Source organism: Miscanthus floridulus, chromosome 18, assembly GCF_019320115.1.
Source record: "Miscanthus floridulus cultivar M001 chromosome 18, ASM1932011v1, whole genome shotgun sequence".
Classification (NCBI taxonomy): domain Eukaryota; kingdom Viridiplantae; phylum Streptophyta; class Magnoliopsida; order Poales; family Poaceae; genus Miscanthus; species Miscanthus floridulus.
The window spans coordinates 111,927,383-111,953,950 of NC_089597.1; the positions used below are offsets into that span (position 1 = coordinate 111,927,383).

At 49.6% G+C, this 26,568-nt stretch overlaps 2 protein-coding genes across 4 annotated transcripts; both read right to left on the reverse strand.

Moving 5' to 3' along the window:
* Positions 1–4,011: 4,011 nt before the first annotated feature.
* LOC136520565 (probable allantoate deiminase) lies at positions 4,012–8,922 on the reverse strand. Of its 2 annotated transcripts, XM_066514119.1 has the most exons (12): positions 8,690–8,922; positions 8,510–8,598; positions 7,548–7,651; positions 7,388–7,472; positions 7,163–7,279; positions 6,309–6,418; positions 6,118–6,223; positions 5,932–6,018; positions 4,899–5,138; positions 4,677–4,802; positions 4,393–4,563; positions 4,012–4,300 (listed from the first exon to the last, which is right to left on the reverse strand). In XM_066514119.1, the coding sequence occupies exons 1-12, from the start codon at positions 8,802–8,804 to the stop codon at positions 4,118–4,120; spliced, it is 1,533 nt and encodes a 510-aa protein (XP_066370216.1). In that variant the 5' UTR covers positions 8,805–8,922; the 3' UTR covers positions 4,012–4,117. The 2 variants fall into 2 exon arrangements, with proteins under 2 accessions (XP_066370216.1, XP_066370215.1); XM_066514118.1 differs by lacking the exon at positions 8,690–8,922 and having other exon boundaries at positions 7,548–7,679; positions 8,510–8,528.
* Positions 8,923–12,760: 3,838 nt separating this feature from the next.
* On the reverse strand, positions 12,761–25,761 carry LOC136521988 (cation-transporting ATPase HMA5-like). Of its 2 annotated transcripts, XM_066515774.1 has the most exons (10): positions 25,069–25,761; positions 22,999–23,613; positions 21,960–22,389; positions 15,564–15,799; positions 14,977–15,035; positions 14,551–14,893; positions 14,160–14,360; positions 13,582–13,839; positions 13,040–13,467; positions 12,761–12,947 (listed from the first exon to the last, which is right to left on the reverse strand). In XM_066515774.1, the coding sequence occupies exons 1-10, from the start codon at positions 25,372–25,374 to the stop codon at positions 12,821–12,823; spliced, it is 3,003 nt and encodes a 1,000-aa protein (XP_066371871.1). In that variant the 5' UTR covers positions 25,375–25,761; the 3' UTR covers positions 12,761–12,820. The 2 variants fall into 2 exon arrangements, with proteins under 2 accessions (XP_066371871.1, XP_066371872.1); XM_066515775.1 differs by having other exon boundaries at positions 12,805–13,467; positions 25,069–25,758.
* Positions 25,762–26,568: the final 807 nt, after the last annotated feature.

Consider the following 26,568-nt stretch of genomic DNA (forward strand, 5'->3'; position numbering starts at 1 on the left):
TGAACATACGAGGATCATCGGTCATATGTTGAGTGCAACCACTATCAATAACCCAATGACTTCCACCAATCTTGTAGTTCACCTTGCGTTCACCCTTGGCCATAAGGCATAGATGTGTAGAGGATGATGGCGATGGTGGCAGTGAAGATGAAAGATCAATAACAATGGCGGCCACCTTCTCATTTTCACTATCATCATCGGATGATCCACTAGATGAATCAATGTCCGTGAGCTAATCACCGATGATGTAGGCCTTTCCACTCTTCTTCTTCTTGTGGAAGTCCCTCTTTTTGCCATCTCTCTTCTTGTATGGCTTGTTCTTCTTCTTCTCATCTTCATCTTCGTTGCTTGAGTCATCTTTCTTGCCCTTGTTCTTGTTCTTGAACTTGTCTTTCTTGGGCTTGGTGCATTGATGTGCTAGATGACCAAGTTCACCACAATTGAAGCAATCCATTTCGGAGATTGGCTTCCTTCTAGAGCTTGTGAAGAACTTCTTCTTCTTGCCGTCAAACTTGATGCCACTCTTGTTTAGCTTTTTAGCATCTTGGTGGCTTTCTTCACCATGAGAGCAAGATTTTCATCTTCATCTTCTTCATCACTTGAGCTCTCATACTCAAGTCTTGCTTTGCCCTTATCTTGGCTAGCTTTGAATGCTATGTCCTTCTCTTTCTTTTTGGTAGAGGATGAGCCATCTTGTGGCGTAATGTGCATGTACATATCATGAGCATTGATCTTTCCCAAGATTTGTGTCGGTGTAGCGGTGGAAAGATCACCTTGGTGTAGCACGGTCACAATATACCCATATTTGTCAATGGGGAGGACACTCAAGATCTTTCTCACAACGTCGGATGGTGGCATTTGAGTAAGTCCAAGCCCATTGACTTCCTCTATAAGAACATTCAAACGTAAATACATCTCATTAGCACATTCTTTGGGAAGCATCTCAAATGAATTTAGCTTTTTAATCACAAGATGATAGCGTTCCTCACGCTCACTCTTGGTTCCCTCATGGAGCGCACAAACGTCCGACCATAGTGCATGGGCGTGTTTGTGGTTCCTTACGCGGTTGAACCCATCTTTGCAAAGGCCTCTAAAGAAGGTGTTCCGAGCCTTTGCATTCCACTTTTCATAATTGACCTCATTGCCTTGTAAGTGTGTAGCATCCCGAGATTTTAGGAAGCCTTGTGTGGCGGCTCTAAGTATACCAACGTCTAGAGCTTCTAAGTACGCCTCCATGCGGATTTTCCAATATGGAAAGTCATCTCCCTCAAAGATAGGAGGAGGTCTATCCCCATGAGACATCTTGCTCTAAGCGATTAAGCTTAAAAATATGAGCACGAGGCTCTGATACCAATTGAAATGATCAAGATGCCTAAGAGGGGGGTGAATTGGGCTATTTCTAAATTTTCTTGCAATAATTAAATCCTATGGTTAGCCCAATTAACCCCTTGTGCCTAGAAAAATGTTTCTATTAATCTAACGCACAACGGACTTGCAACCTATGTTCCAAACTTACTCTAGCATGGTAATTCTATGAATGTAAAGACAAGTATTGAATTGCTCAAAGTAAATGCTCAAAGTAAATGCTCAAAGAAAATAGAGAGAGAGGAACGCGGCGATGTTTTGCTGAGGTATCGGAGAGTCGCCACTCCCTACTAGTTCTCGTTGGAGTACCCGCGCAAGGGTGTAGCTCCCCCTTGATCCATGCAAGGATCAAGTGCTCTCTACGGGTTGATTCTTTGATACTCCGTCGCGGTGAATCACCCAAAACCGCTCACAACTTGAGTTGAGTCACCCACAAGCTCCGTCGGGTGATCACCAAGCTCCCAATCACCACCAAGCCATCTAGGTGATGGCGACCACCAAGAGTAACAAGCACGAACTCTCACTTGACCACTCGAAGCCTAATGAGAACGGTGGATGCACACTTTGCTACTCTTGATTCACTAATGAGGCTACTCTCTTGGATTCATGAATCTCAATCACCTCACTAGGACCTTGCTCTTCTTGGCACTCACAAACGTGTTTCTCAGCTGTTGGAATGAGCAAAAGTGACTCCACACACGAATGGAGCTTCTATTTATAAGGCAGCCTGAAAAACGAACCGTTATGTGCCTCTACGGGGTGACCGAACGCTCCGGTCATGTTGACCGGACGCTCCGGTTAGTTCATCCCGCACACCAGTGTTTAAGTGTTGACCGGACGCTGGCAGGGTCCGGTCACCACTGACCGGACGCACCCGGTCGCATTAAACCCTCTCTGGATGCTTACTGTACTCGACCGGACACTGGATCCTCAGGGTCCGATCAACATTGATCGGTCGCGTCCGGTCGTAGAATTCCTTCTCTGGAACCTTACTGGAGTCGACCGGACGCTGCCTCTCAGCGTCCGATCACTTGACCACTCAGCGTCCAGTCGTACCGAACGCAATCTCTTTGATCAAATGAACTGACCGAACCCTGCGGCCAGCGTCCGGTCAGCATTTGACCCTCCATTCATTTCCAACTCTCGAACATATGTGAATGAAGTTTTCTCCATAAGATCATAGGGCTGTTGTGGAGCTACCTAGTGCTAGTTTTAACAAGTGTGCACCACACCTAACTCACTAGACTCATCTAGGTCAAGCTACCCGTTCATACCCCCCTTAATAGTACGACCAAAGGAAAAACAAAGTCCTAAACTACTCTAAGTGTCACTCCAACTCCAATGGACACTTAGAACTAATCATCCTTAACCTTGTCGTCCATCCTTTGAAAACCGAAACGATTTTCATCGTAGGGGCATAACCACCTTGATTGCCCAATTGATCTCCATTACCATGATCTAACTTAATTGCCTCTGCAAAACACACGTTAGTCATAGTAATCTTGTATTATCATTAATCACCGAAACCCAACTAGGAGCCTAGATGCTTTCAGAGGACACGCGTCGACATCGAAGGAATTGCATGCCAGCTACGTGACCCGGGAGGGTTTGCTGGTTTCGATCTCAAAATTGTGGGCGAAGTGGTTTTCGTGTTTGGGCCTCAAGCCTCAGGGGAGGACGATCTTAGGACAACATATGGTGTCATCGGACAGCTTGCATCAAGGCGAAACAACTTCATGAAGGTCACATGGTCGTCCGATGCTTTGAAGGCCGTCTGAATCACGTTGCCCCTATCTAGTGGCCAAGTGGTTCATGTCTAAATGTAGGGGCATTCTTGGCATATGTAATATTCCCTGTAAAAAAGAGAAGTGACTACCATAAGAGAAATATTCTTTCAACCCCATCCATTTTATAGGGTTAGCCAAGGGCTCAAGTGCTAAACAAGAGATAGACACCTCTTAATCTTTTTCTTCACACATGGATTCAAATTTCATAATTTTTGGAGTTCGTTCGAATGGATTTTTCCGTTCTCCAAAACTCCCTCGGGCTCAACTCTGTGAAGAACCCATTCTTTACTTGTTAGCTTTCGCACCTTCCTAGCCTCATCCCTAATGGCAGTTTGGAGTGAGCTGGAAGAGAGAGGAGTCTTTGGTTGGAATTGGGATATAGGACAAGTTCTTCCTCGGGTGAAGAATTTTTTATCGTGTCATGACCTGGCTTTGCACTTGTGTTTAGCATACGCATCATGTGCATTTCCATCACTGATGTTCACGTTTTGGAAAACTAGCACCACAAAACTGCTTTGTTCCAGGGTCTGTTGTGCCTTGGCTGAAAAGTACCGGTGTAACGCCGTGCCTCAGCTCACATTGTAGGATACTAGGGGCACGCGGGCCTAGCCGCTCTCCACCAGTCAGCCCAATTCTGTTGCGTGTACCGGGTCTTGGGCCGCGGCTCCCTCTTTCCCGCTGCCCACCCGCACCAGACTACCAGAGCGCGAGCTCCAGACGCCAGACAGCCAGTTTGTCCATTCCGCCTCGCATGTCACATGGTCACGTCTCCCACCCCCGCTTGCTATGCTATGCTACGGAGTACGGACCTAGTACACTCGGTTCACTGTCACAAGCATCCGCGAAACTCGTGCACGTCTCAACGAAGAGAAGTGTTTTTTATTCCTCAATACAAATGTAACAACAGTCTATGTACATTGCAGGCTACAGGCCTACTACACCACCGAAAGAATCGCCACCGGCCGTCACCATCGAGACTCTGCCACCGCGTTCTGCCCGGCCTCCAGTTCTTCTTCCGACACCGCCAGAATGTTTTGGTCGATGAAGGTGAACAGCGCGAGCCCCGCGGCCCACACGTCGTCGTCCATCACACACTCCTCCGGCGAGTGGCTGATGCCGCCGCGGCACCGCACGAACAGCATACCGATCTGCGACCACACACAATCCGGAGCGTCAGCGAGCTGAGCTTCACTCCTCGTTCACACGCAGGCACGCACGCGCGCAGGCTTCGTCTTCTTACCTTGGTGAGCCTGGCCATCGCCATCGCGTCGTGCCCAGCGCCGCTCATCAGCACGGGCGTCTCGCCGGCCGCCGCCACGGTGCGCCCCGGCATCGCCGACACGGTCGACCGCGCCGCGCGCTTCAGCTGGGACGTTAGCTCCAGGTCACAGTGCGTCGCCCGCGCCGAGTGCTGGTGCCAAACGATACCAAGGTCAGAGTACCTCAATTCGGTAGCACAAATTCTACACCGGCAGATATCATGAACCATCATGACACGAAGAATGCTGATTCAGTACTCCTCACCTTATGCTCGACTTTGCAATCGACCAGTCTGTCGTCGCATTTCTGGAGAACCAGCCTCGAGAAGCTCGTGACGATCGTCTCCCTCACTTGGTCGTCCATCACGCGGATGTCCACCGTGAAGTTCACCTGTCGCAGGGCACGGCTCCAAGGTTCAGCTGACTGATCCGAGCCACCAGTTCATCAGCCGGGCCGAGAGATGAATCATGCCTGGCAAAAGCTTACCTGGCCCGGAATCACGTTGCTCGCGCTTGGCCACGTATTCAGCTCGCCGACGGTGCACACCAGGCCGGCCAGGGACTCCTCGGTGAAGCAGTTGCACTCCTCGTCGTAGGTCAGCAACTTGTTGGGCTCTTTGCAGAGGCGCTCCAGAGTCACAACAAGCTCTGCAGCTGCAACCATCGGATCACGGCGCAATTTCATTGGAACTGTGCCAGCATGCCCTTGCGAACCATCTACTATTACCTAGAAAAACAAAAACAAAGCGCTGTAACTACTTTCCTTTTCACTTGAAAGTTGGTATATAACTATATATACGGGACTTGGAAGCAACCCAGAATTGGCAATCACAGTTGTCGCAAGCAGCTTGAATATTTAAATGTCAATGTTAAACTGAACAATCTTTGTGACACCAATGCCTGTCTTCCTGAACATTAACTAAGACTGGTTCTTGCATCAAAGATGACACATGACATAGGTGTACCATTTATTGAATGAGATGGATGTTGACTAATACCCCAGGTGTTTCTCTGATTGATTGTTTATCCATTACATGTATACTTGGTGACAGCAATGCCTGTCTTCCTGAACATTAACTAAGACTGGTTCTTGCATCAAAGATGACACATGACATAGGTGTACCATTTATTGAATGAGATGCATGCTGACTACCCCAGGTGTTTCTCTGGTTGATTGTTTATCCATTACATGCATACTTGATTAACTTTTATTGACCACTCATACTCTTTTTTAAGAGAACACTCATAACTTTTATCTAAAAAAAGAGAACACTCCTAACTATCTTAAATTATTTGATTGCTTACCTGTTGACTGCTGTACTGTCAACTTATGGTTATCTAATATAGTTGGTACTTCTTTTTTTTCAGACACATATAGTTGGCTCTGATACTGATTGTTTTAAGGAAAAAAATTACCATAAGCTAAGGAGCCATGCAGCTAGACCATATTTTAGTTTTTGGTTGATGTAGTTCTTGAATAGCATTTACTTTCACAAGAATAACAGAGAACTCTGATGCACCTTTAATCGTGTCTGTCCTGCAATTCCTTTTACAACACCAAGTGGATAACGAAGGGCTTCCAGGACAGGGCCTTGCTCCAGGTGTACCTATAATTTTAAAAATTATAAGTATTGTTTTTTTTATGAAAGTATTGTTTTCTGTATTACCAGGGGACTACATGAAAAAGGCATACAAAGACTTCATACCTCGACATAACTCCCCACAGACTCTGGGTTGTACTTGGCTTGACTAATAGCAGTAGAGGTAGCCTCAAAAGAATTCATTTTCAGAACATCTTGTACTGTAGTACCACTGATGAAATTCAATACAACAAATGAACTGCATCAGAGACAGTTCTGTAAAATAGTTTGGTTGGTTTACGCGAAAAAGACAACACCTCTTGTCTGATACTTGTAAAATTGATTCAGGTAGTGTACCAGCTACAGCAGCGCTTCCCAGAAAAGTTGTCTGGAATCTGACGCCCTCCTCATCGCTGAATGCAATGACCTAAGCTTCAACAGCGAAAAATGAGTGCTAGGCTCGGCCATGATGATATTTCCAGATGACGATAATGCGAACTAACTAATGCTGTTTCATAATTTGATATACCCTTCAAGCCATTTTAGCTTAAAGCATTGAATCCACACAGTGAAGAATAAATGATGATTTGATTCAAACCAAAACATGCTGACCTTGATCTATTGATGATGTCAGTGCATTTGTTTTGTGTGACCCAAAGGCATGACACCACCTGACAGCTTGTGCTTTTTGATTATCAGGATTGCCAGAATAACAAAAGATGAGCCGTGCATAGAATCTTTTCAAGATCAGTGGGAGGTACGTCGAACTGATTAAAGACACATTATAAAACTAGATTCCTCCTGGTTTCTATATAGTCTTTCCTGATTATATTCTGATAGTACCTTGCAACTTAGCTATCCAATCAACATATCAAAGTATAATATATAATTAATTGAGTAAAATATAATAACCCTACACCTGCTAGTGACAATAAAACAATGTGAAATATTCCGATCAAACATCTAAAAGAGTAGATAGACACAAGACACAAACAAGATCAATGTAGATAAATGTCGGATCTACAGGACGCATGTGGCTCATACTGCCACTTGTAGAGAGTGAGAATAGTATAGGGCCATTCACAAGTTGTGGTGGAGCAAAGGAACACGTTAAGATATGATACGATAGTAACATCAGTACTATACTGGAAACACTAGAGAATTCTCTAACCTCCACTGGTCTCGTTAGCCTCTGGAGTTTCCCAGTAACTTTCAAAACCTTCAGTGCTGAGATTGCACAAATAATACCCAAAGATCCATCATACATCCCAGCATCAACGACAGTATCCTGTTTACGTAAAGGGGAAAAAGTATCAATTAGTGGCTTATTGCTATATTGGGTTGCCATCAAAATACTGAAATAACAGAATAGTAATACAAAGGAAAATAGCCTCACCATATGAGATCCAATTAATAAGGCCTCTTTGGTAGAATTTGTCGGCTCAAATCGACCGTGAATATTCCCCATTTGATCAACCCACCTTCACGTTGAACAGAGATGGGTAAGTTAGTCAAGAGCAAAGGGTGAGAAAACAACTGCAAGCAAAAACACGTACGTCGTAAGTCCAGCATCTTTCATCCAGCTGATGATGACAGCAGTGGCTCTGATAGAAGCTGGACTCAGAAACGTCCTTTCAAGGTAGCCCTCCCCATCAGATATATGGTTCGAATCAACGCCGTGTCAAAGACTTACAGACGCACAGCTCAAATGTTAAACTTGATAACCAAAGGACAACTTGGAAGAAAACGGGGCAAATCCTCGAACCCAGAAATCGCTCATATCGGGTAATTGAGAATTCAGGTAAGCAACGTGAACATTTAGCAACCTCTATGGCGTAACCGCGTAAGGAACTAAGGTTATCTATCCCAGAAATCAAGGCATGGATATAATATAGAATCAGAACCCAGTAAAAAGATGAACACTTTATGGAACATAATTCGTTACAAGATGAAATACTCATCTTCTCCTGAGGGAAAAAGCAAGCATCGTCAGCTCATGCTTCCGTTCTTATTATTAAGTGATATTTACCGTTCCTACGGTGCAGAATCTTAGGATTCAGAGAAAAGGCTAAGAGTGGTGCAATCTGGAGCAGAGCTCCCCGAGTTAAGGGGGTGTTTGAGATTGCTCCACAACCTCCACCGTGGAGTAGCTCCACAAAACCTAGAGTTTATGGAGCACCCCTCTATGTGTTCTCACAACTCCAGCATTTTTCCTCGAGCAAAGTGCATGAGGTGGCTAAAAAACGTGGAGCGGAGCTTAAAGACGTGAGCGGTAAAATCTTGAGTATTTTGGCCGCAGAAATCTTAATACTATATACTTGCAAGTGTGAGAACATGCAACCGATCGATAAACAGAACACGACGTACTGAAGTGCATCTTATCCGGTCTGGCAAGTAACAAACGGCCCAAAACAACCTAACAAGATTCCGCACCCCCTCTGGAAAAGCGGATCGCGAGAAGGTGAATATTCGAGGAGCTAGCCAGGAACGAATCAAAGGATTATTGGAGGGGCCTGACCTTGCCCAGCTCCTTGAGCCTCAGCACGGTCTCGTCCCTGAGAATCTCCCTGTACAGGCCATCGCCTCCTCCCAGCTCCGGCAGTCCATCTAATCAGTTTTTGGCAAAAACCACCGGTGAGGAAACCCAAGATAACGAAGGCGGACGGGTGATGCAGGGGCGACGGAATGAAGCACCCACCGGCGGTGGCGGAGATTGGAAGCGAGGTGAGGAGGACGGAGACGGAGACGACGAGGATGAGGAGGGGAGACGGGTGGTGGCGCTGGCGCAGGGGGCGGGAGGAGGAAGGAGCCATTGAATTGAGCCGCGGCGCCGACCGAGGATGTGTGGCCGCTGTGGGTGGTGGTTGGCTGGCTCCTTCCTCCCTTCTCCCACAGGGAATGTGGACGAGGCGCAAGCTGGCTGGCGTCCCATTTGGCAAAGCAAGGCAGGCAGTCGTCGTCGTTGGTCACACGGCCCGTCGTCGTCGCCCCGTCGGGCCCTCTTTGGATACGGGCAGGCAGGCAGTCAGGTGCAGTGCATGAAATGCATGCGCACTCACGGGGCAAGACAAGAAGAAAAAGCAAGAATCATGCAAGGCTCGTCGGGGCCGGCAGAGAAAGGAGTGGCGCAGAGAATCTGATGGTTTAAAGGCTCTGGTACCAAACTCTCGGCTCTGCTCACCGACGAGGAATCTGGAATCCAGCGAGCTACCAACTAGCCCGCGCAACGAGGTGGCTGGCTGGGCCCGGGCCGTCGCTGACTCGCGAGGCCGGTAGGATGGCATGGCGCGAAGCAAAGAGTAGGCCCGCCTGACACTGACGTGCGACTGCGACTGCGACGGGCATGGACGTGTTGTTGGAGTTGGATTCCGCCGCTGCTATGCGTGCGTTCTGCCGTATTCTGCTTCCACCTTCCTGCGGCCAAAGTTGAGAGCTCACGGTCCGCGACCGTGACGCCACACGACACGACCCTGGTGCCATCCTGTGCGTCGCGACTCGCGAGGGTGCGGAGGAAGACGCATTCGCGTGAGCCCCGGTTCCGCGGAGTTGCACTCTCACTCGCATGCATGCCTGTTTAATTCCTGGCCGGACCGCCGGATACCACCGGGCGCTCTATGCGTCACAACAGACGTGAGCGATCGAGAAAGGGAGGAGGAGGCTTACTTCGTAGTACTATATGCATGCCATGGCCACACCTGATCGCCGGACTGACACTGACGACACGTCACTGGCTTGGGATTGATTAGGCGCTCTTGCTAGTGGATCCTCCACTAAGATAGTAGGGGTATCACCGGTCACTGATACTCAGCTTTGTGATTAGTTTACCTGTCTGCAGTCTGTTGATCGCCATGTCCCCCTGATCCTGCTAATAATGCATGCTCTGTCGGCACGTACGCACGTCACCGCTAGAATAGAATCCGGTTAAAGAATGTGACGAGACACGAGAGAGATGTGATACTCGAGTAGGTATGTTGCATATATAATATAATTTCAGCTCGCGTCAGGATCTGGAATGCTTAAGCTGTCAAGTAATCAAAAGCGTCGTAAGATGATTCCACGTAGGAATGGCACGGGGCATGGAGGACAGCAGTGGTGCTGGTGCGCCCCACGCAGTCCCGCAGCAGCTCGATTGATCCATCTCGTTTGTGTTAATTATTAATGTCCTCTAATCTACCATAAGAAATCGAGAACTTGAATCTATTGGAAATGAGGGGCTCAAATTTGAGGTAGAATGATGCTTTAGGGTGCCACTAAATTTAGGATGTTGGATATGAGTGCTATTGGAGATTTTTTTTTCTTTGCATAAACCGTTATTTTTGCCTGAGGTGTTGAATAGGGCATTTTTGGGAGACACTCTGGAATTTGTTTTTTTTAGCAAAAGTTTAGACTAATCATTTATAAATACAAACACCCTCAGGTGGTCTAAGGAATTTGTTGATGACAACTATACGAATTTCGTACCAGGGGCCCACGGAGAGAGGACAACTACAATCAAATAAATAAACACAACGTATTTGCAACGGCTAGTTTCAAGTAAAAAATCTAAATGATACATTGCAAAATACTAGCTGCTCATGCTATTCGTGCAGGCATCCTTACTAGGGATGTAAAATCCCTAATCCTTGCTTCTTTAGTCAGAGAGAAAGTTCCGAATGAAAATAACTTAGATAATTAGTGGTTAACCAGCAAATGGTTCCTTTTTAAACAAGGAATACACTAGCAAACCGGTAGTGGGCCTGGAGGCCTTCTTCCTTCATTCTTGTATGGGTTTGGGCGTTTGGACCAATATGTTACGGGGTACGGGCCGTGAGCCCACCCTCGTCCCAAAACTTCCCGATGACAAAACGATCGAGCAGCTTACCCTGCACAGACGCCGCCTGTGGGACAGTGGGAGACGTGTGGGGCGACGCGTGCCGGGGAGAACGACGCGGCTGGAGCCACTGGCCACGCCGTAGCGCCAACTACGTGCGATGGCAATGGCAGGGCGCTGGGAGCCTGGGAGCCTGGGACGGCAGCACGGACGCCGGAGGCCGGACGCACGAACTTCCCCGCCCGATCTCGGGGCTCGGGCCAGGCTGGGGCGGTTCGACTGGTGGCGCCTGCAAAACCCGTGAGCCAGCACCGGGGCTGTCCGGTCTCTTTTGGCATAAATGAACAATCCATTGGCAGAACGCCAAATACCAAATAGCCTCTTCGGCTGGTGCTGATATAATAGTATACGATCGTGGATTATTACTGCTGACTGATTTGGTATGAGAGAAAAATACTATTCTAAATAGAAATTTACGATCGTTTACAACCAAACGAACAGACTGAAACTCGCCAACACCCACAGGCCACAAGAAGTGCATAATCGTTTGCTAAAAGTAACATTTCGTTTCACATATCATTTCCAGCCTAAGCCGGTACCAATCATTTTTCCCGAGTTCCATATTACAGCGCGCGAGAGAGAGATTTACAATTACGAGATTGAATATACCATGGTACCATCGTATCTCTAAACCTAATAATAAAAAGACAAAATTTCTGACCATTTTTTTCGTCCATCTATTTTTTTCGTCCACCTCCCTCTAACTACCGGACAATAGAGAGTTTCTTTCCATCCGCACTTATATATATATATCACATGCTCATACGAGTTAGAATAAGTCTTGTCTAACATGATACGGAGCTCGATTCAAAAATGTATTGAATCGTGTATGTGACCTGAATTCATAAGTCGTGCTCATATGCTCGTCCATCAACCTCGTTATACTACATTGTTAATTACTGTCAGCGCCAAATAGGAGTGTCTCCCCTATTCCTTCTTTCCCTGCAAGATCCGAAAGTAGGACACTCGTCTCCTTTTTTTTTTCTTCCAAATTTCGTTTCGTGCCCATCCGGTAACGTGTCCATCTGGTTTTCCTTTTTCCTCTATTTTTTCCGTTTCCTATTCTGTACCGTATCTATCCCGGTTGTTCTTTTTTTCCTTTATATTTTAAAAATCTATTTTCGTTTCCTGTTTTTCCTTTTGCCTTTGTTTTTCTTCACGTTGTGTTTCCGTTTCTTTTTTTCGCGTCTTTACATCTGTTCCGTTTCCTTTTTGTTTGCGTCTTTTTGTTCTTTTTGTCCACGTTAGTTTTTTTGTTTGGTTTTGTCCGAATTTCTACCGTACTAACTTTTTCTATTTTTTCATAATAAATATTAAAAATAAGAAAAATAATACTATGGATCTTTGAACTCGGACCTCTTTCCTATGAAAAATAAAGATTTTCATTAATGCAATTTTGTTGATTAGGAAAAAAGTTCTTTTATTACTAGCAAATCTTAACCAAATTGTTTGCTCTGATTTTGTGCAGCAGCAGCCGCTGCTGGGCTGCACAGAAGTGCAGCCGAACAAATTGTTGTCGGTCTGTTCTAGATAAATTTGTCTCTAAGCTATACATATGTACCCATGTAATCCCTGATGAGAGTTATGATGCAGAAAATCAAGAGATGTCTCCCGTCATAATCGTCAGCGGACAGACAAGTACTTTGATTATGGGTCAACAAAGAAAGTCATGTAACTCGATATTTAACTATATCAACGCATAAATAGTATAAAAATATCTATGTGCTTTGTAACATAAATAAATCTATTAAGATTGTATTTTAAATTTGATGCAGACTTAATAGGGTATGTCATAAAATTACCAATATTAGCTTATATTATAGATGTTACTATCATCATAAAATAAATTATAACTTTAAATTTTATAGAATGATAAGACATAAATAATATGTACCATTTCAATAGTTGTTTTTCATGAAAAAATAATATTTCTCCCGTTGCAACACACGGACATATTTGCTAGTCTAACTCTAATAGCCCAAAGTTAAAGAAAATTTGAGAAATGAGAAGGCTACCAAAAAAACAACCCACCAAAAATCTACAATTTACAGAAGGCACCATTTCCGATGCGATTTCCATTTCATTTCTGAAAAAAAAACGGTTAAGGGAGCTATATATAGTATTCACAGTCATTCTACAGTTATCTGCAGCACAGTCGTCAGCCTGGGTTTTCTGTACCTCCTCAACAGTAGCGACGAGCACACAACGCTTACGGACGAGAAGGCCATGCAGGCGCCGGCGAGCCACGGCGGCATCTGCAGCCCGGTGAACGGGAACAGCGCGCCCGCGGCGATGGGGATGGCCACGACGTTGTAGGCCATCGCGAAGAAGTAGTTCCACCGGATCCGGCTGAACGTCTTCCTGGACAGGTCGATCGCGGTGATCACGTCTTCCAGGTTGTTCCGCACCAGCACGTAGTCCGCGGCCTCGATGGCAATGTCTGTTCCCCTGCCGATGGCCATCCCGACGTCGGCTGCTGCCAGGGCTGGGGAGTCGTTGATGCCGTCCCCAACCATGGCGACAGTGCTCCCGTCCTTCTGGAGGGAGCGAACAACGTCAGCTTTTCCGGCTGGCATGACCTCTGCTCTCACGTCCTCAATACCAACCTGCCAAAGTACAATAGCACGAGCAAATCAAAACCAAAAGATAAGTTAACAAGTGAAACTTATGAACGAATAGATGGCAAAAGAAAGAAAAAACGACATGAAGACGAGCCTAACCTCTTTTGCAACAGCTTGCGCTGTCCTCCAATTATCCCCTGTGAGCATCACTGGATGAACACCCAACTTTTTTAGTCCTTCCACTACAACAGCAGCCTCCCTTTTCAGGGGATCAGTTATGCCCATCAAACCCACAAAATCGCAATCATATGCCACAAGTATGCCTGTTTTTGCATTCGATTCCAGGTCTATCAAGAAAGTTTCTGCTTCTGGGGGAATGGTCACACCGTTTTCAGTCATCAAAGAATGGTTTCCAACCTGTCAATACATTCGTTTTAAAGATAAGCAAGGATTTATTCAGAGACAGTAAAACACATAGCCATATATAACAATATTTATAATGTGCTCTGGTACATTCATAAGGCAAATTGTGACTGGGAACTGAAGTCTAAAAGCCTAAAAGGTTTTATATATGACTACATAAGTGCTGGCTCTGGAGATATGAGAGACGATAATATGAGTGGATGGTCATGAATAAACGATTAGGACAGAATGTGGTATAAGGGCAGGAGGGAGGAATTAGCATTAGTGTGTACATCAAAAGGGATATGGAAGCATGACGTTCACGTATGACTCACCAAAACATGCTTCCCGTTGATGGAGCACTGAACTCCGTTGCCAGGTACTGCAGAGAAGTCTTCAGCTTCAAGCAGCCACTGAGACAATACCTTGTCTTTTTGTTGCTCAATGCCATCTTTTGATGAAGGAAGCTTGCCAAAGAAATGGAAATGGAATGCATAGTCCAAAACAGCTTTGGCAAGAGGATGCTCACTGCTTGCCTGAGTACAGAGCAAAAACACAAAATATTACGCACATTAACACAAAGTAGCAAAAAAAAAGAGAGAGAGAGAAATACAAAACATGTCATATATTGGTTCCAATACAGCGTATAAAAGAACAGAAAATAACTATTTTTGAAACTCCTTGGTATTACTCAAAAGGAATCATTTTAGATCAAGTCAGACTCACCTCTGCTGATGCAACCAGTGTGAGGAAATCTCCTAGGTCCATTCCTGAGAAAACCTTTGCAGCTGTTACAACAGCCTTTCCTTGTGTTAGTGTCCCTGTTTTATCAAAAACCACATACTTTACATTTTGAGCCCTCTCCAAAGCATCTCCGCCTTTTACAAGTACTCCATGATTAGCCCCAATTCCAGTCGCCACCATCACAGCAGTTGGCGTTGCCAAACCAAGAGCACAAGGACAAGCAATCACCACAACAGATATGGCAAACATGAGAGAGAAGACAAAGCAATTGCTATTTTCAGCAACCCATGAATTTGGATACGCACCCAACCATCCACACAAAAACCTACAAAAGTAGCCAATGGGCAGGTGAGGAACTTGAACATATTAGCATCTCTCCAAATTTCACGGTACTTTTATTGAACTTACCAAGCAGAAAATGTCACTATAGACAATGTGATGACAATTGGAACAAAAATGCTAGCCACCTGAAAAACGAAGGATATAATGTCACTATTATCATATCATGCATCTAAACTATGATGTGAAACTTTCAGTAAACATAAGGCTTTTTAGCATGTAAACTGGTAGGTTTGTACACATTAAGATAAGACCAGTACTGAGGAAAGAACAAAAAAAAAAGAAAACAGAGAAGATGACACAAAATTGTCTACCCATGACTGACTGATCTTCAGCTGAATCACTAGCCTTTGCTCTTAGGATAACTAAAGGCAAATCCATGCCTGAAAGATTGGTACCATATTGCAACTGTAGACTGGATTTATTAAATATGTTACAACAAGTAGCAATAGAAGTAAATGAACATGTATTGCATAAGTTATGGTAGAGTAAATTATCGTCCTCTAAAAGGTAACTAAAGGTTCAAGGAAAAAATCTCAATTAAAGGCCCTCTAAAACCCAAACAGATACAAAAGGGGCGTACAAATAGTGTCACATGCACTTCATTTCAACTGGGGAAAACAACATATCAGATAGATAAAAAAAGAGGCACTCACATAATCAGCGAATTTCTGAATAGGAGCTTTGGACATCTGAGCAGTTTCGACCAAAGAGATTATCTGACACAAAACTGTACCAGATCCCACTTTTGTTGCTTGTATATGAAGGATACCATGTAAGTTTATTGTCCCCCCAATTACCACACTTGATACTTCTTTAGGGATGGGTGCTGATTCACCAGTTATCATACTTTCATTCACATGACTTGTTCCCCAAACGACAACACCATCAGCTGGAACCTTTGAACTGTTAGTCGCTGAATTCTCACTCTTGGTAGTAGGAGAATTCTTACTCTCATCGAGAGAGGATGACACTAGGAGTTGGGGCAATTTTCTTGTCTATTTCTCACACAAGCTCACACAAATGCCATACCAACCTGAGGGGTTGGGGTTACATATTTATAGGCTGCTAGCCAGCCAAGCATATGCCAAGATGCTAGTCTAAGATGCTAGTCTAAGATGCTAATATGCTGTCCTAGCTAAGATGCTGTCCTCTAGTCTAAGATGCTGTCCTCTAAGATGCTGTCCTCTAGTCTAAGATGCTGTCCTAAAAACAGAAAAACAGCCACAAGGACCATGACCATGTGAGCATCATAGCCCCACAAAGACCAGCCACACATGAGACTTATCCATCATTCTCCCCCTAAGTCTTGTGCGTCGTCTTGTGGGAGAGTTGAACCATCCCGGTCCTGGAGCAGAGCTCAAGGAACTTGATCCTCCCAAGGGGCTTGGTGAGCAGGTCCGCAAGCTGGTCCTTGGTGTTGATGTAGCTCGCCTTGATGCTCCCTTCCTCCAAACAGCCTCGGATGAAGTGGTACCTCACCCGGATGTGCTTGCTGCGTTCGTGGAACACGGGGTTCTTTGCCAGGGCCAGAGCGGACTTGCTGTCCACCCTGAGCTCCACCGCTCTGGTGTCTCTGCCGAGGAGATCACCAAGCAGTCGAGCGAGCCAGAGCGCCTGAGTCGAAGCGGTGGAGGCCGCTATGTACTCGGCCTCGTAGCTGGACAGGGCCACCACCTGCTGCTTGACCGACTGCCAGCTAACGAGGCACTTGCCGAGGAAGAAGAGGATCCCGCTCGTGCTCTTGCTGGTGTCGATGTCGCCGGCGTGGTCGCTGTCGCTGTACCCGACGAAGTGTGCCGCCCCAGGGCACCTCGAGTAGTAGAGGCCGTGGTCGAGAGTCCCCGCAACGTAGCGGATGATCCTCTTCACAGCCTGCTGGTGCTCCGTCGTCGGTCGCTGCATGAACCGACTAACGTAGCCGACGGAGAATGCCAAGTCCGGCCGTGTGTGAGCGAGGTAGCGAAGGCTCCCCACAAGACGCCGGTACTGCGTAGCGTCCACCTCCTCCGTCGTGCTGTCGCGGCTCAGCTTCAGCCTCTCCTCCATCGGAGTGAGAGCTGGGTTGCAGTCGGTGAGCCCAGCTAGCTCAACGACGCGCTTGGCGTAGGCGGTCTGTCGAAGCGTGATCCCAGAGTCATCCTGGTGTACCTCGATTCCCAGGTAGAAGGAGAGAGGCCCCAGGTCACTCATCTGGAAGGTGGCCTTCATCTCTTCCTTGAATGCCGCCACCTCCGCATCCTTGGTGCCGGTGATCACCAAGTCGTCGACGTAGACACCCACCAGCAGGGCATTACCTCCATTGCCCCGTCGGTAGATGGCCGCCTCGTGCGGGCTTTGCTCGAAGCCCATCCCCTTTAGCGTGGAATCCAGCTTGGCATTCCACGCCCTCGGTGCCTGCCGCAAGCCATAGAGGGCCTTGCGCAGGCGGAGCACCTTGCCCTCCTTGCCGGGGATCGCAAATCCCGGCGGCTGGTGCACGTAGACCTCCTCCTTCAAGTCGCCGTTAAGGAACGCCGACTTGACGTCCATGTGATGAACACGCCAGCCCTCCTGGGCAGCTAGCGCAAGGAGGAGTCGCACGGACTCCATCCGTGCCACGGGAGCAAAGGCGTCGTCGAAGTCGACCCCCTCCTGCTGCACGAAACCTCGTGCCACCAAGCGAGCCTTGTGCTTGACGATGGCACCGGCTTCATCCCTCTTCAGCTTGTACACCCACTTAAGGGTGATCGCGCGATGACCACGAGGAAGGTCAGCAAGCTCCCAGGTGCGGTTCTTCTCAACCGCATCCATCTCCAACTGCATCGCGGCGCGCCATGCCGCGTGTCTCTCGGCCTCTGCGAACGACCGAGGCTCGCCGTCGTCACACGCAAGGTGCAACTGCGCCTCCAGGTCCTCCAGGTCGTGAGGCACCAGTCCCGGCACCGGCTGGTCGCCGAGAAGATTCTCCACCGTACGGTACCGCAACGGCTCACCGTCGTGGTACGCGTCGACGCGCTCCTCGTCGTGAGAGAGCGGAGTAGCGAGCTCAACCGGGCCGTGCTCGACACGAGCTGGTGGTGGAGTAGACGTGCCCGGAGTGGTGCCTGTCGGTGCTGGAGTGCGTGGCGTTGCCGGCTGTGGTGGAGCCGGCGAAGAGCTCATCGCAGCCGAGGTCCTGGCTGGAGAGCGTGGTGCTGTCGGAGTAGCAGGTGCCGGGGTCGGTGGAGGCTCGGAGACTGGGGTAGACGCGCTCGCCGAAGAAGAACTGCTTACTCCCCCAGCTCCCTCGAAGTGGACGTACTCGACAGTGAAGTCGTCGTACGTCGGAGCTGAGCCGTCGTCCACTGCCTTGTCCCACGCCCATCCTCGCCCTTCGTCGAACACAACGTCGCGCGCCGTGCGCACACGCTGTGTCTTCGGGTCGAGGATGCGGTAGGCCTTCGAGCCCTCCGCGTAGCCGATGAACACTCCCGGAGTGCTCCTGTCGTCGAGCTTGCTGATGTGGCCAAGCTCCTTGGCGAATGCGAGGCAGCCGAAGACCCGCAAGTGGGAGACCGCCGGCTTGCGCCCATGCCAAGCCTCGTACGGCGTCCTGCCGTCGAGCGCCTTGGTAGGCGAGCGGTTGAGGATGTAGACGGCCGTCACCACCGCCTCTCCCCAGAAGATAGCCGGCATCCCCCTCTGCTTGAGGAGGGCCCGAGCCATCCCCACAACCGTCTGGTTGCGCCGCTCGACGACGCCGTTCTGCTGCGGGCTGTACGGCGCGGAGTAGTGGCGCTGAATGCCCTCATCAGCGCAGTACGACGCGAATTCAGCCGCCGTGAATTCGCCGCCGTTGTCGGTGCGCAGCACGCGCAGCTTGCGGCCGCACTCCGCCTCCGCAGCAGCCTGCGCGCGTCTGATGGCGTCCGCAGCCTCTCCCTTGCTGCCGAGGACCATCACCCACATGTAGCGGGAGAGGTCGTCGACGAGCAGCAGGAAGTAGCGTCGTCCTCCCGGTGTGGCCGGTGTCACCGGGCCACACAAGTCCCCGTGCACGAGCTCGAGCCTCTCCTTGGCTCGAAAGCTCGCCCGCTGGGGAAAGGGGAGTCGCCTCTGCTTCGTCAACACGCAGACGTCGCAGAGCTGCTCCACATGGTCGAGGCACGGCAGGCCTCGCACCACCTCCGTGGCACTGAGCCGCTTCAGGGCCTCAAAGTGAAGGTGCCCGAAACGCTCGTGCCACTGCCACGCCTCGTCGTCCCGACGAGCAGCGAGACAGAGGGGTTGTGCCACCTGCACGTTAAGGACGTAGAGTCGATTTGCGCTTCTGGATACCTTGGCAAGAAGGCGACGGCGACGATCCCAAATCCTCATGACTCCGTCCTCAACCACCACGCGCGAACCGTTCTCATCCAGCTGTCCCAAGCTGATGATGGAGTTCCTCAACGCGGGGATGTAGTAGACTCCGGTGAGCAGCCTGTGCTCACCAGACACGGTGGTGAAGATGATGGAGCCGACGCCCTTGATCTCCACGCTGGAGGCATCCCCAAACTTGACGGAGCCTCGGACGCTAGAGTCAAGCTCGGTGAAGAACTCCCGTCGACCGGTCATGTGATGGGTGGCGCCGGTGTCGAGGCACCACCCGTCAGTCTTGTCGTTGCCGGAGCTGTCGCCGAGGAGGGCGTGTGCTTTTGGCTCGTCAAGGTGGAGGAGAGCCGCTGCGGCCGGTGCCGCTGGAGGTAGCTCGATGCTGGCATGTGCCATGAACAGAGCCGGCTCCTCCTCCGCCTGTGCGACGTGGGCCTGGCCGCGTCGTGGCTGTCGACAGTCCTTGGCCCAATGGCCAAGCTGGCCGCAGTTGTGGCAGGTGTCGTCTCGTGCCGGCTTGTGCCTGCCGGCGGCGCCGCCCTGGGCGCCTCCGCGAGCATCACCCTCGGCACGTCCTCGCGCCCCGGCCTGGGCGTCTCTGCGCGCCTTGCGCGGCTTGCCACGCTTGCGGCCGCCTGTTGCGGAAGAAGGCTCCCCCTTCCTCCGGTCACCTTGGCTGGCAAGCCACTGCTCCCGAGTGAGAAGGAGCTTCCCGCCAGTGGTGATGGGCCCCGAGAGGGACTGTGGCTCATCGCTGTCGACGACCTTGAGGCGACCTATCGCCTCCTCGATCGACATCGTGGAGAGATCCAGCAGAGACTCGATCGAGCGAGCCATCTGCTTGTACTTCTCGGGGACGCAGCGGAAGAGCTTTTCGACAGCTCTCTCCTCGCCGTAGGTGTCGTCGCCGAACTGCACCATCTTCTGCAACAGAGTATTGAAACGGAGAGCAAAGTCATCAACGTCCTCACCTGGCTTGAAGGCCAGGTTCTCCCACTCCTTGCGAAGTGCCTGCAGTGTGGACTTGCGGGCGCGGTCGCTGCCGATGCGTGCCGCAGCGATGGCGTCCCAAGCCTCCTTGGCAGTCCGCTTGCTGGTAAGCGAGAACTGCATCTCGGGCGGGACTGCAGCGATGAGAGCATCCAGCGCCCGTCGATCTAGGTCGTAGTCGACGTCGCCATACCGGACTGCCTCCCACATGTGCCGCACCTGGAGCTTTACCCTCATCACCGCAGCCCACTCGACGTAGTTGGTCTTGGTGAGGGTAGGCCACCCACCGCCGGGACCGACGTCCCTGACAACAGCCTGGAGCCCGTGGTAACCACGGTACCGATCCGGGGAGAGAGAGCCACGCTGCCTGTGAAGGCCGCGCTCTCCATCGACCCGTCGGTACCGATCCGGGGAGAGAGAGCCACGCTGCCTGTGAAGGCCGCGCTCTCCATCGACCCGTCCGCCACCGTTGCCGTGCGCGCCTCCTCCAGGAGCGCCACCGGCGCGTCCGCGCCTGTCTGGGCTGCCGCCGCGCTCGTGGGCGTGCGCGGCTGCCCCAGGAGCGCCACCGCCGTGCGCGCCTCCTCCAGGAGCGCCGCCAGCGCGTCCACGCCTGTCTGGGCTGCCGCCACGCTCGTGGATGTGCGCGGCTGTCCACTGCGCCGCCCGCGCTTGCGCTGCCTCCCTCTCTAGCAGCTCGAGGTCCGCGTCGGCGGTGTCGTCAGCGGAAATGGAGCTGCCGATGCTGCCGCGCAGAGCCTCGACCTCCGCCGCCGCCGCACGCGCTGCATTCGCCGCCGCCGCTGCTTCCGCCTCCGCTCTGGCTGCTGCCAGCTCCGCCGCTGCTAGCCTCGACGCCCTTGCCGCCGCCGCAGCGGTCTCTGCCGCCGCTCGCTCGCGTTCCTCTGCCGCGGCAAGTTCGGCCTCCTGCCGACGCCGCGTGCTCGAGGCGACCGAGCGCTGAGACTGCCCTGCGGACATGACGCGCTACCGGGGGGGCTGCTGCGTGGGGAGAGGGCTGCTTCAGACGAGCTGGGAGAGGAGTGAACAGGAGCGGCCGGAGGAGCTGCTGCTGCCAACAGATGGGGCTGTTGTGGGGCTGGGAGAGAAGATGAGCAAGAGATGCTCAGGCTACAGGATAATACGGCTCTGATACCAGTTGTTAGTCGCTGAATTCTCACTCTTGGTAGTAGGAGAATTCTTACTCTCATCGAGAGAGGATGACACTAGGAGTTGGGGCAATTTTCTTGTCTATTTCTCACACAAGCTCACACAAATGCCATACCAACCTGAGGGGTTGGGGTTACATATTTATAGGCTGCTAGCCAGCCAAGCATATGCCAAGATGCTAGTCTAAGATGCTAATATGCTGTCCTAGCTAAGATGCTGTCCTCTAGTCTAAGATGCTGTCCTCTAAGATGCTGTCCTCTAGTCTAAGATGCTGTCCTAAAAACAGAAAAACAGCCACAAGGACCATGACCATGTGAGCATCATAGCCCCACAAAGACCAGCCACACATGAGACTTATCCATCATGAACCAGGAAGCACTTTTAAGACATCACCAGGTTGGACCAACCGTGCATCAATCTCCCTCTCCCCAACATGTTTCCCTTCTGTATTTTAAATGATAAGTGAGAGTTTGTATATACAAAAATAATACAAGATTTTGCATTTTTTATATAACTGTGTAATTGTATATATGCCAAGGATAAAAAGTTTTACTGGAGACCTTTGTCTTTCAGAACCAAAACAGCAGTAGAAGGGACCAGTTCTACAAGCTTCTTGATAGCATCCGATGTCTTCCCTTTTGCAAGCACCTCGAGATACTTTCCGAACAACACAAATGTGATTATCATTGCACTTGTCTCAAAATATACGGGAGGATGATATCCAGTAAATGCTCCGTATAGTAGTGCACAGACAGAGTATGCATATGATGCAGTGGTGCCAAGAACCACTAGCACATCCATGTTTGTAGAGCCATGCCTCACGGCCCTATAAGCCGCCACATAGAACCGTTTCCCGACAACAAACTGTACAATGCTTACCAATATCCACTTCAGCAAATCCCCCATGAGAAATGGTCCACAGTGCATGCTTAGTAGTGTACTAAGGAAAGGTATACTGGGGCAAACCATACGAATGAAAAATACAGGAATCTGGTGCAACAAAATAATTAGACAAGAGTCAGGGCCTCAGAGGGCAAGCAGCATCATACCACAACTTAAAAATATTAGGTGAAAATAACTTTTTAAAATAACTAGTGAAAAATCTAACCCTAACGCTTGTGCCTCTAACACCTAATACATATTCCTTTTAGACCCTGCATTTTATCTCCTTTTTGCCCATTAGTCCTTAATTGTCAAATTCAATATGAATGCCACTTGAGATGTGAATATCCTCCTTTACTACTTTCCCAAACACTGAATTAGAGTAGCATTTTATTTCCTAAGGCATTTTGTCTTGCTGGGCCTCACATAGTCACATGCAAGCAAAAAGAAGTAACATATTATTTAAAATGCCAATGGACAGATAGGACCCATTGAGTTGGATGTCACAGGAGGGGCCATTTGGTCATGATTAAAAATAATAATAATAAATAATTAGGGTCTAATATTATGCTGCCTGCTGCAGATACATGCTATCAGCTCTTCCCTAGTGATAACATTAGCAAGGGTATCATCATTAAACATGCATTCTGCCTATTCTGTTGTCCTAAACTTCATGCTGCGAGGGAAAAAAAATAAAGAGGTAAGAGAAAAACTTACGCTAAGGAACAAGCTAGAGCGGAGAAGGTTAAGCATTTTGGAGGCCTCCTGTGCATCATTTGAAGCCCCTCGAGTGTATGGATTCTGAACATGAGCTTTCAACCTCCCATTGCTTGCCATCTCAATTGTATCCACAATTGATCTCAGACCAACAGCTTCTGGATCGAATACAATCTCAACTTCCGAGAGGACATTATTTACACCAAATTGTAGCAAACCATCCATTTTCTTAAGAATATCATTTAATACTTCTACATCCCTCTCTGTGTGCAAACCAATGAGCCCCAGCAAAACCTTATCTTGCTCGGTACTCTGCAAGAATGCAGCTTCAAAACCAGCATCCTCAATGGCCTGAACAATTTCATCTTTGCTAATGGCAGAAGGAACATACTCAACTTCCCCTAATGAGGTTGCCAAGGCAACGACTGCTCCTTTAACACCAGGTAGCTTTTTTAAGATACCCTCAACAGAGTTTACACAATTGGCACATGTCATTCCCCCTATCCTGAATTGTGCTGATAAAGTCTTCTGTGATTTAGGCTGGGAGACAGCAGATTCAGGGATAATTTCTGCTTCAAATCCGGCATCTTCTATCGCTTCAATTATATCCTCTACCTGAAAACATAAGCTACCAGAATAAAGATGTGTCTATTAAAGTGACCCAAATAAGTTAATTGATTGGATGCAAAACCAAACACCTCTCAGGAGTTAGTCATCTAAACTGGAGAAGGCTTTAGTATATGTGGAAGAACATGCATGCAGATCACAGCACATGCATTGTTAGGTGCCTTGGCATTTTACCTTAAACGCGATGCAATAGGACTCAAAAGTCTAAAGCTGTGAGCCTAGTAAACATATTGGACATCATGATTAAAAGAAAACTAGAATAGCGGCATAGTTTAATAGATAATGTATATCTCCTACAATTTCCCACACGAATAGTGAACTCCATGGCTAAAATGGCTTCTCCATTAACAAAGACAAAATAAATTGAAAATGTAGGTCTCCTGTTGACACGTAGTGAAACAAAGTATGTAACAATGTTCACAAAAAAAAGTATGTAACAATGTGTAAGCTACCGTACATAATCAGAGTATGGGACAGCAAAGAAGATTGCATGCTAATATAATATATCAGCTTTTAGTTCCCAAGTAATGGTGTATTTTGAAGAATTTAGTAATTATGCCAGGAGTAGTCCTACAAGAATATACAAAATTGCTTGGGTCCACCGCTGCAATTCTCCTTAACAGTCCACATTACCATATTTAGAGTGCCACAAAAGAATAATGCACGAAACACACTCAGCTTCACTGTTATCATAGCAAAGTAAAATCTCACCCCTTTTCTTTTGTGCAACTTTCCAGAACCTAAAGTTGAGTTCGGCATTTCTTTCCCCATGAAAGACATTATCAGCAACTCATTAGCTCAACTACCACTCCAAAGTGACTGTAGTACACCAAGAACCCCATTTCCGCTGGTACCATGACTGATTGCAGCTGCGTGCCAGCCCTGAGCTTTCGATGCCCACAATGCACAGGTGACTGACAATCACGAGCTTCCAACGAAGCTACAGCTCACCCAGTCACGAAAGCAAAAAGAGCAAAAACTTTGAGCATCGTAACAGCCAATTTTATAGCTCCTGATTTCAGAGTTTATACAGCATTTACTCCACCAACCAAATCAGAAGTCATTGAAACAGTACCACCCAAGCGATTCGCTCAAGTCAAGGCACCCTCAACTCAAGACAAAAAAATCCAACGTCCATATGCGATTCACTTGATAGCACGAAGCACGTGCTCGACAGCACGCGCGACCGAGTTTCCTATTGTGACACGCAAAAACGCAGTCCAACCATCGCCAAACGCGAAGAAGCCACCCAGAAAAACCGCAGATAATTCAAAAGGAAAACTACCAACCCCGCAAGCGTACGGGAGCTCCCAACTTCCCACGGAGCCGCACGAGCCTCGCGTCCACTCGACGGTTGCGAGCACGCAAGGATCGCATCGCACTCGCACGTCCACACACGCCACACCAAGGCGAGGAGAGAGGAGCACCGGTAATAGTTACCACCTTGGCCAGCGCGGGGTCGAACACGACGCGGGCGCGGTTCTGAAGCAGCGACACGGCGACGCGCCGCACGCCGCGGCGCGCGGAGACGGCGGCCTCGACGGCGCTGGTGCAGGCGGAGCACGTCATGCCGGTGACGCGCAAGTGCGCCTCCTCCGCCTCGGCGCCCGCTGCAGCCGGCGGCGGCAGCCCCATCTCCTCGTCGTACGAGTCGAGCAGCGCGACGTCCTCCATCTCGTCGCCACGCCCGCCCGCCGCCGCCGGCCGGGCGCCGGCGACGGCGACCGCCGAGAGCTGCAGGTGGGCCATGCCCTTCAGGCGCAGGGGAGGGAGCAGCAGGGGGTGGGAATATTTGGTGGGAGGCGAATTGCGAGGAGGGAGGTGGGGTTAGAAAACAGGCGGCGGTCGTGGGCCAAATCGGGGTGGTTTGCAGAGTACAGTGTGTTTGAGCATAAACAGTAAACAATTCAATCCAGCGAACACTCTCACGCATGCGCATCCTACGTGTCAACGTGTGTGTGTCTGATCAACGCGCGACGCGTCGCAGTAGGTCGAAGGGAACGGAAACGGGCCCGGCGCTAGCTGCTCGGTCGAGCGCGCAACTCCGGGCAGCGAGGGCTCTTGGGAGCCGCCACGGGAAAGGGACCGCTAGGACTGGACTGGGTGGGAACTGGGAAGCCAAGGGAGCCCGGGGCTCCGGTGAGTTGCCGTTGCCGGACTGGGACGGAAGGCGCCCGTGCCGTGCCCCTGTCATGCGTCATCGGTGAGGGCGGGTGGTTAGATTTGGTTTGGTTGGGGTCGGGGCCTTTGGACGGGCCCGGGGTTGTTGGGGTGGTTTGCAAGCCAAGCGTGGGCGCGTGGGCTGACGAGACACGGCAACCGGCTCCGCAGACGTCCGAGTCCGACGCTGACTCCTCGCCCTCGTCCGTCGCGTTCGCGTCCGCCACAGCGCAAGCTTTGCTCATCCGAACCGACGACGGCAACAGTGGAGAAGGACCTCCAGATCTCCTACCCCGCGGTCGTCGTGGCCAAAATATCCATTTGTCATTAGCTAGCAGCAGTGATCAACGGATTTTATATACGTATACTACGTTGTTTTACTAATCTGGCACGCACATACTACAACTAACCTGTCCTATACTACGTTGTTTTACTAATCTGGCACGCACATACTACAACTAACCTGTCCACTCAAATCGCGGGGTGCAGACAAACAGGCAACCGTCGCATTTTTCCTCGCTACCGCGTCACGCACCAGCATGGACGCAGCATGTGTCACGCATCCTAATTCCTAGCTACCATGACACCAAACCCTACTTGCCGGCCTCAAAAGCCAGCCAATTTCCTGCCCGCGCGATCCGCAGCAAAGGGGCCGCTTCTTTCCGCTCGATTCGTTCCGCCGACGAGACGAGATCCTCCATGGCGCGCGACGCAGAGGCACGCACCTTTCGCCGCAACCAACAAAATGCAGTCCGCGTCGCGCCGCACCTCAGGCCTGTACGT